Genomic DNA, 9,680 nt, shown 5'->3' with positions numbered 1-9,680 from the left:
TGATCAAATATTTTAAACATGTTTTAGGTGACTTGTTAGAGGCAAATGAATGATGCATGAGGGCTACCAACTTAAATAAGTGGATTGTCACTAGAATAAAGAAACGTGTTTTGTAAATTATGGTTTATCTATATAAAACTTATGTTTGTATAAAAATGGGTTTTATTCCTAGTTTATGAAATAAGAATCATGTTGTTTTTATAACTCAGATAATTTTTCCTAACTACGGCCTTGATGAAATATTATGCTGCAAAGTTATTTTAATAAGCACCGATACCACCACTCAACATTCACGACTCCCATCCCAGGGTATAGGGGTGGGGGCTGTGACACATACCATCGGGCACCGACTGCCATTTGACAGTTATTGTGTCATCACAAGAGCAGAATTATCTGGTATAACACATCTTGGGATGTAAACCTAGGTTGGCTTGGGATTCGAACTGACAATGTCGCAAGGTCTAGCTCAAAACCTTTATTGTTATAATCCACCAAAAGTGACACAGATGAAGATTGAACTTGGGTTTTCACTTGAGAATCCAAGCATCCTACCTGTATACCCAAGTGGGGATAAAATAAATATAACTTCCATTGTTATATTTTTGTGTTTATTTAAATGCTAACTAGGTAGCAACCCGTCGTGTTGCAGCGGCGGGCATGAATTCGGTTGTTATCAGTTAGGTTCGTACCAGTACATATATTAAACACAAACAAAATTAGTAAACATGTTACGATTTGGAACTAAGCCCAAAAAATAGTTCCGTCAAGATAACATATTTAAAATATATACTCAGGCGTTACGGCAGCGAGTCAACGTATATTCCATTGGTATCTACTAGGTTCATGTAACATCCTACTTTCGATAGGAATTAATAAAATAAATTTCATTTCTTTTATAGTGTGTCGTTTATCGGTTTAAATAAATAAACTAATAGAAGGTGGGCTTGGACTTTAAAAGATGGAATAAGAGATGGAATGGGTCTTAGGTCCATGGGCTTAAGGGAGTATAAATACCTCTTAAACCCTAATCCTTTCCATTTTTATTCATCTCTACACCTTAGCCTACACCATAAAAAACACACACAAACACCATCCTTTATCCCGAACCAAGATCAGAAGGCGAAAACCCGAGCTTGTTGGTGCTGGAACGTCGTGACGAGCCAAACCTACATTAAGACTAGCTCGAGTTTGTTAACCGACTCGTTTAAGGTACGTTTATAACGAGAACTTGTTCATTTAGGTTCGGATCCGTCTAGAAATCATAGATGTGTTTGAGTATGGTGATAACGAATCTAATGCAACAAATCTTACTGAAATCCGTTAACGTTTGATGGGGTAATTGATATATTAATAAACCGGGTTTAGAGATGAACAAATCGCACCCTTTAAAACCCGATGTTTGAATGGATGGATGATTAGGGTTTGTTAGTGCTGAGATTGCGAGTCTATTGGTACCAAAATCATGATGTTTCATTATGATTTGAAGGGTTAATTGCAGATATGGGGGTTTGTTGACCGTTTATGTTCATATCGATTTTGACTTTGACCTCTAAGTCAAAGTTTGGATAAGATTGATGCAATTCGTTATGATAAGATAACGAATTAGTTCACCCACTCGTTCTGTCAAAATAACGAATTAGTTCATCCATTCGTTATGTTGAGATAACTAATCAGTTCGCCAATTCGTTATGTAAAGATAACGAATTAGGCTAACAAACTAGGATAACGAATGGATCATGTAAAGATAACGAATTAGGTGATTTGATGTGCTTGCGTGCGGCTTGTATATGAAAGAGATGGATTATTTGCTTTTGTACAAGATCGTGTTTTAAATTTATAAAAGTGATTTCTACAAAGACTAAACACACACAAAATAGGCAAGTGTACCTATCGTATATGTAGAATAGTACTGGTAAGAACCAAGTATCGATCCGTGGACACAAATGTTTCTAGTAATAAATCGTTGTTTTACTTTAATCGGAGGTTTTAATCATTTTGGGGTTAATTTTCGAACTTTTTATAAAATATAAATACTTATATATAATATATAGGTGACCAAGACGAGAGATTCTAAACGAGTTGTTCAATTATGTGAAGGTTGCCATCAAAGATCAAGAATCCACTCCAATTTAGCATTGATAATTAATATTCAACCATGTGGTAAACTTTCCGTAGCAATATATGATAGATAGCTCCTTAAGCCTTAAGTGAGCATCTTTGGCACTAAGGAGATAACATGCGCATTTTAAAGTCCATCATTTCCTAATGTCATGTCATCTCAATAACGTCAATTTAAGTTGACAAGTAGTTTTGTAAAGTAGAAAGATTAGGATTGACTTCGATTTCTCAAATACCAATTCTAACAACTTCGGGTGGTTGTAGTTAACTCACACAACCTCCCATTGGTTGATTTATGTAGGTTATAATTACACATTCCATTGACATATGATTTCTTTAACTAGCATGATATCCTATTTTCGGATTACCAAGACTTAGAGAAATACATCATAATTTATATCTCATCATTTCCAAGTACAATATAAGGATCCGTGTTTCGATAATGTATCAAAGTATTTATATCTTTCAAGAACATGAATCGATCATGAACGATTGCCAATAGAATTGACAACCACCAATTTGAATTAGTGATTTAAGATGGTGAAACATTTCTCATCAAAAGATAATTGTAATATAACCATGTACTTTACTAGACTACACCACATGTTTTATATAATTATCAAGTAAAACAAAGCTTCTTCATAGATTTTAGATGGTAAAAGGAGTTTAGCTTATAATGAGCATGATGATAAACATTAAGATGAATGATGATAACAAATACATGATTAAACTTGGAATGATCTAACCAAATGTAGATGAATCTTCCTTCTTAATGATGGTGATGATGGATGATGATGATGGTTGATGGTGATGACCTCCAAGCCTTCAAACTCTTCACTAAATCTTCTATGTGAGTGTTAGTGTGTGTTTTTATAAGAGAGAACCGGATAGAATTCTTTTCAAGGCACACTCTTCAAATGGCACAAGTGCCACTATTTATAGGTTGTCTAGAGAGAAAAGCACGGCCTCGTGTCTACGTGTCCCAGTTGCATGTTGTTAGATCATACATGATGACTCACCACGACCCCGTGCTTTCTGAGGCATGGCCCCGTGTCTTTTTATGACATGTGCTAATTCTTTTTGTCTTTTCTGAAAGGTGACCACGGCCCCGTGGTTGAGAGGCACGGCCCCGTGCTTTTTATTGACATGTGCTAATTCTTTTTGTCTTTTCTGGTGTTCAGAAGCACGGGGGCGTGTTTCTTGAGGCATAGGGGCGTATTTCTTTGTTTTTCTTGTGTTTTCTTCTGTTTTTCTTCGTCTTTTCGTTTGTTTCTTCGTTCGGGGCTTGGTTTCACCTGAAATTACATTTTATTATGATAAGTAGTCTTTTATGCCATGTTATTTGATAGAAATTGCAGTTTTTAGAGATTATTTGATGCCGAAAAGATGTATATTTTAATGTACATCAAACATCACCACACTTGAACATTGCTTGTCCTCAAGCAATTCACTTATAAATATTCTCTAGAAACAGCAAACCAGGACCATAGTAAATCCCCATGAGAGTTCCAAGAAAATGGGAACAAAATAACCAACCTTAAATCATAGGAATATATGTAGTGATATATAAAAAGGTTTTGTTTTTATGAGTTTCTGTTTATGCAAAACGTCACGTTCTCACAATGTTCACTCACTCTCGGTTTTATATATGTTCATACCTGTGATGTATGTATGTGAACACTCCTTAGCCAAAATGTGACATGTGATAAATAAGCTTGTAACAAGTTCAAATCTCCCCCTTTTTGAAGGGTTGCATAAATTAGATGGTAATAATGGTTGGTTTTGGGTAAGAAGGGATTTTGGTATTGGTGGTCCGGGGTTTCGGTTAATGAGGATGAGGACGGTAAATATTATGTTATGAACGTGATTGAAAGCTTGTCGGTACGTGAACGATCTTCGGATATTGCACGTATTGACAAGGGAGGTATGTATATGAAAGATGGATGTGTATGATATATATATAGAGAGGGAGAGAGAGCAATGTTAAAATAAGAAGTAAAACTATCCTAAGTAGTGCAAGAAGTGGTTTTTACCCTTAAAAAAATAAAACACACCGAACTAACAAAATAAAACACACTGAACAAAAAACACACTAACAATACCCACCATCAGATCAGCATATCTAACGCACCAGATTACTTCTTACACTTCTTAGACAAACTCCACTTCTTATTTTAACCCCACCCTATAACTGAAGCATAAAATATAACAAATTGAGGTTAGCTTATTGTCTTAATAAATTACACAGTAAAATAAACAACTTTTGTTTATTCGTAAGCATAGGTGTAAACAAACGAAGATACCAAGAACAATCCCACTCATGCATAAGCCATAGGCTAGTGTTAACCGTTAAGGTCTAAAGGATGTGATGCGAACAAACCTTAACTCTATCACATAAGATAGAGAGCCTGCTTACGCTAAAACTTTTATTAACATAGATATATATTATTGAAACCATCTTTAGATTTTAGATTTGTAGATGACACTTCTCTAGAGGTCACATAATTTCTATTCTTTTAATTCAATTACACTTAAGTGTGAAATTATTCTTTCCTCCTTAGTTTATTTTTCATAACTTGCTAATTAAGTTTAAGATAGAGTGTGACTTGTGTTCTAGTATCCCATTTATAAGATTTGCTTAATGATTTCACCACCGTCCCTATGAAATTAATTTTTTGCTTACTCCTTTCAGTTTTTACATTTTTTAATACTTTAAATTTAAAATCATCTTCTTGAATCTTCATGTTTGGTAGTCAATCTTCAACTGCTGCGCAAAATATATATATTTTTTTTTAAAAGACGGTGGAAAAAATTGCACGTTTTTCTTCATACAAAGAAATTATTACAACGTTATTTTAGCAATATACCTCTCCATTTATAAATAGCTTATAATAAAAGTTATAAAATATTTTAGGTGAATACACCATCACCGGATAAGACAGGATGTTTGGTTATATCAAGAGAACTATCTTATAAAAACATAATGATAAAACAATAATAAATAAATATCATTATATTAGGCTATTAGCCAGGTTATTACTTGTTGTCTATTTTGTTGTTAATGGAGTTCTTGATTAACATGTGTTGAATATTAAGATTTTAGGGTGGTATTGGTTCATGAACTAAAGTGGTAGAGTTAATATGAATTAACTCTATCTTTGAACGTGTTTGATTTTTGAAAGAGAAAAACTTGAATTAAAATCATTCAGGCATTATTGGTTCGATTCATTACAGACTTACAGTACCGAGTAACAACACACGATATGAAAAATGAAACCTAAAAATTAAAGTCGTGATATGCCCAAAAGGATGTTGACATTCATATATCATACGATGCTAAAAAAATCCTTTATTATCAATAAAGCTTTGTTTTCAACTTACAATGTAATGTCGAGAGAAAATTTAAACATAACGATTGATAGACATAACAACAGTGGCACCCGATAAATTGGAGGTAGCAACATCATATAGAAGGCGGCATCTGGGGTGTGGGGCGGCATCGATGGCAAGGCAATATTAGTGGTGATGGAGACTATAGTGATAGATTTCATCTAGTTTGTCATTGTTTTATCAACTAAATGCTTTACCAAATGAAATTCATTTGATAAATTCCAATTATTTAATTTCTAAATTCTTTTTGACATATTTCAATTCTAAATACAATTCTTTTTAAATTTCAACTAGGTTTGAGGACTCGCGCTTTGCGGCGGGACCACTAAATCGAACAAAAAAACATACGTAAAAACGTAAAATCATGAACGTGCTATGAGTTGACATGAAATCAATCTGTATCAGGTTACGACATCAAAACTAAATAGAAAGAAATAAACCCATCAATGTCAAAATACAACAAATTATCATATGTAGAACAAAAAAAACAACACATCACAGATGCGAGCCAACATAGTTTCGGTTAGTATCAGTGGTGCCAACACAAATTCGTAAACATAAATTGGTAAGCCAAAATATATTTTAAAGGCGTTGTATTAAACGTTGACACGTGGATATAAAAGCATGCGACGATAGGATATTTTTAAATCATGAAAATGTTTTGCTCATGATAAAGACGGGCATAAATATACAAAATCAAAGTTGAAATCGTTTGACTGACAAATAAAATATGTAAAGCCGACACTTGCTTAAATTTATTGTTTAAAAAAGTTTGTTAAAAATTATAATTGGTTAAAAGAAAGTGTAAATCAAAGAGAATAAAAACCATCATTTTAATTAGGCTTGTGATTGAGTTAAATAAAATATTAGAAAATTGAATAGTTAAAATGTGAGTATAAGTAAATTTACTTTTTAATATATATAATAATTCATTAAATAATTTTAATTTCCTTAAAAGATAAAAAAGTTCTTGAATTAGACACCCTAAGTATTATTACATGTTTATGAAACTCTGTCAATGTTATATATTAATAGAAGTGTGTAATTAACATCTGAAGTGAGCATTTTATCACATAATTAAAAGTTAATAATAGAAAATTTTAAACAAAAGAAATGAAATAAAAAGAACTGAAATTGGCAAATTTTAATTTCTTAAACCAAAAGCAACCTAATATATTTTCATATGTTTATGAGACTTTGCTATATTTAATGCTAAACCGTAAACATGTAATGAATATTTGAGCTTTGAAGTAAGCATGTTATTATTAGGCGACTCGTTGTGGGGCGTCAACATATTAACAAGGTAAAAAAGGATAAAGTGGTGGAATCCATATACATTAACAAGGAAAGTGTGAGATTTTAACATGATAATATGACTTTAAACCACAATAAAATATTATAGAGGTCTGATTTTAACATAACGTGTCGCTTTAACTTGATATTTAATGTTCTATGAAACAACCACCCTTATACATAACAAATTAATAACAAATAAAAATATAGAAAACAAAGAACATAAAAGGAGAACTGAAAGAAACAGTTGAAGTATTGCATGTGCTGGTGAGGCCCATCAATTTCGTGGTTCAATAGGATCAATAGCATGTGTTCAACTTGGATTCATCTCTCTTAAAAAGTCATAAAATATTAAATACACTCACCAATACTACCTAAAAAAATTATAATTTATTTAATCGACTTAGGATATATTTATCTGTTGTTGTTTCATATTTTATATCTTGTTTAAATATTATCAAAAAATGATATTATGTTTTAATAAATTTAATTGATTTATTTATTTTATACTGGTAAATTATTTATTCATCTAGAAAAAATAATGATTACATTTGTTTTCATACTGATCAGTCCTGTAGATATGGTATCTTCAACATATGCTGAATTTGTCACTTTCTAGTGCAAAATGGTCCCAATTCTTTTGTAACTTCCCTATAAATATTAGGTAGTTAAGTCCTTAACTTCCATCCACTCCACATCTTTCTTTCAATGGCTCTTTCAACCTTTATCATTATTTCTCTACTTGTATGCTCCTTCAATGTTGTCTATGGAGGTTGGGAAAATGCCCATGCTACCTTTTACGGTGGTGGAGACGCCTCCGGAACAATGGGTATGCACGATAAATACATAACGAAAAAAAATAGACGTGTTTGTAATTGTTTTTAAATATTTGTATTTGGTCTTGTAGGCGGTGCTTGTGGATATGGGAATTTGTATAGTCAAGGATACGGTACAAACACTGCTGCATTGAGTACGGCTCTTTTCAACAACGGATTGAGTTGTGGGTCTTGTTATGAAATGAGATGCAATGATGACCCTAGATGGTGTTTGCCCGGTTCAATAGTAGTGACTGCGACCAACTTTTGTCCGCCTAACCCTGGCTTGTCTAACGACAATGGCGGGTGGTGTAACCCTCCTCTCCAGCATTTTGATCTCGCTGAGCCCGCTTTCTTGCAAATTGCACAATATCGAGCTGGGATTGTACCGGTTTCATTCCAAAGGTAGTGTACAAGACTTTTTGTCACATTAATGTAGTTAAAAATCAAATTCGGTGAAATTTTTAATCATAAAGTGGCTAAATTTGTTTTCATGTATATAGGGTACCTTGTGTAAAGAAAGGAGGAGTGCGGTTTACAGTAAATGGTCATTCGTACTTCAACTTGGTTTTGATCACAAACGTTGGAGGTGCAGGGGATGTTCACTCGGTTTCTATTAAAGGGTCGAAAACAGGATGGCAACCCATGTCAAGAAACTGGGGGCAAAACTGGCAAAGCAACTCGTACCTTAACGGTCAGAGTCTATCTTTTCAAGCCACGACCAGTGACGGAAGGACCATCACTAGCTATAACGTGGCACCGTCTGGTTGGCAGTTTGGTCAGACGTTCCAAGGGGGACAATTTTAAATTCTCCATTTTATTAAAAAAATTAGTGAGAATCCAAATTTAGAATTAAAGTTTAAAAGAACTAAAACTCTTATAATTTTGTAATTTGTATATGGTTTTTATTGTATGGTTTGTGATGGTGGTATGAGCACTTGCTCTATTGCTGAGGTGACTAGTATGCACCCGCTTAGAACTATATATTTGAAGGTAGTGTTATTACCGTTTTACCCTTGCCTCATTCACTAATTTGATTCGAAAGGCATCTCATATTGTACTTCTCATAAAGTTTGTAATTTCTCTTTTGTTTTTATTAAATTACAAATTGATAATTTGTTTGCTAGTTGTTTCTTTTATTTCTACTTATTTTTCTTTTTCGTATTATATTTAGTTAGTACTTGCGTATTTGCATACGTGATACACCACTTAATGCAATGTCGCATCTAAAACACAAAATTAATATGATTGTTTAAGGGATTGTTTATTATGAAGCTATCTTTGAATCTGTCAGCACTAAATGTGTTTAATTGGTTCACTAAAAGAAACATGCTGAATGGAGCATTTGAATCAGCTAGAGCTTCTAATGGCTTAGGTGACGGGTTCCATGCAGCCCTTAAGAACAATAGGTGTATGTCTTATGTCTTATTTCAGTTCAAAATGAATACATATGTGACTAATTTTTATTTTCAATAAAAGTTAAGTTATTATTTTGTGATCTTTATGATGTTTTTCTTCACTTTCTAGAATATCAAAACACTACGCCATATGACTATATGTAGTGGTTTGTCACATGTTCACGAATTGGCATAACTATAAAAAAGTATATATATTTTAAAATGTTATTCGGTTAGTTGCGAGTAAATAGAGATGTAAAGGTAGTTAGGGGCTGTTTGTTTACATCTTAATGAAACCATTCAGATGTAAACATCTAATTCATTCAGACTTCAAACTGTTTGGTTTCAAATAGAAAAACATCTGAATGGTTAAAATTAGGTATGAATCATTCAGACTTATTGTTGTTGCTGAATGAAACAGAGGCTCATTCAGATCTTAATGAACCAAACAGCTCCTTAGTTAATGTGAAACTTATTTCAACTAGAGAGGTAGTTAGTGGTAGCTAGTAGCACAGTTGGTAAGTAGAAAAAGTTATGACATAAACTTTGAAACTTGTTGTAATTTATTACTCTTTTGGTGCAATGGAAGGTGACATTAAACACCAATAAGACTAACTAACTTAAAATAAAGAGTTTAATGGCTGAAGTATAAAAACAAACCAAGCTT

General features: G+C 32.9%; 1 protein-coding gene across 1 annotated transcript; it reads left to right on the top strand.

Annotated features, from left to right (window-relative positions):
* The first annotated feature begins 7,464 nt into the window (after window positions 1-7,464).
* Window positions 7,465-8,742, top strand: LOC143562103 (expansin-A8-like). Its single transcript, XM_077050011.1, has 3 exons — window positions 7,465-7,630; window positions 7,709-8,021; window positions 8,120-8,742. The coding sequence occupies exons 1-3, from the start codon at window positions 7,510-7,512 to the stop codon at window positions 8,421-8,423; spliced, it is 738 nt and encodes a 245-aa protein (XP_076906126.1). The 5' UTR covers window positions 7,465-7,509; the 3' UTR covers window positions 8,424-8,742.
* The last annotated feature ends 938 nt before the right edge of the window (window positions 8,743-9,680 follow it).

This window comes from Bidens hawaiensis, unplaced genomic scaffold (assembly GCF_021521415.1).
Source record: "Bidens hawaiensis isolate Kalapana, Puna unplaced genomic scaffold, B.hawaiensis_p1.1 tig00020909_1, whole genome shotgun sequence".
In the NCBI taxonomy this organism is placed as follows: Eukaryota; Viridiplantae; Streptophyta; class Magnoliopsida; order Asterales; family Asteraceae; genus Bidens; species Bidens hawaiensis.
The sequence above is the reverse complement of the archived record's forward strand: the minus strand, read 5'-3'. Positions and strand labels throughout refer to the sequence as shown.

What these genes read in the sequence shown, in the direction of transcription:
- LOC143562103 (XM_077050011.1), top strand. Translation starts at nt 7,510, where the DNA reads ATGGCTCTTTCAACCTTTATCATTATTTCTCTACTTGTATGCTCCTTC. An exon ending in AGACGCCTCCGGAACAATGG is followed by an intron (nt 7,631 to 7,708) that starts GTATGCACGATA and finishes TTGGTCTTGTAG; the next exon opens with GCGGTGCTTGTGGATATGGG. An exon ending in GTACCGGTTTCATTCCAAAG is followed by an intron (nt 8,022 to 8,119) that starts GTAGTGTACAAG and finishes TCATGTATATAG; the next exon opens with GGTACCTTGTGTAAAGAAAG.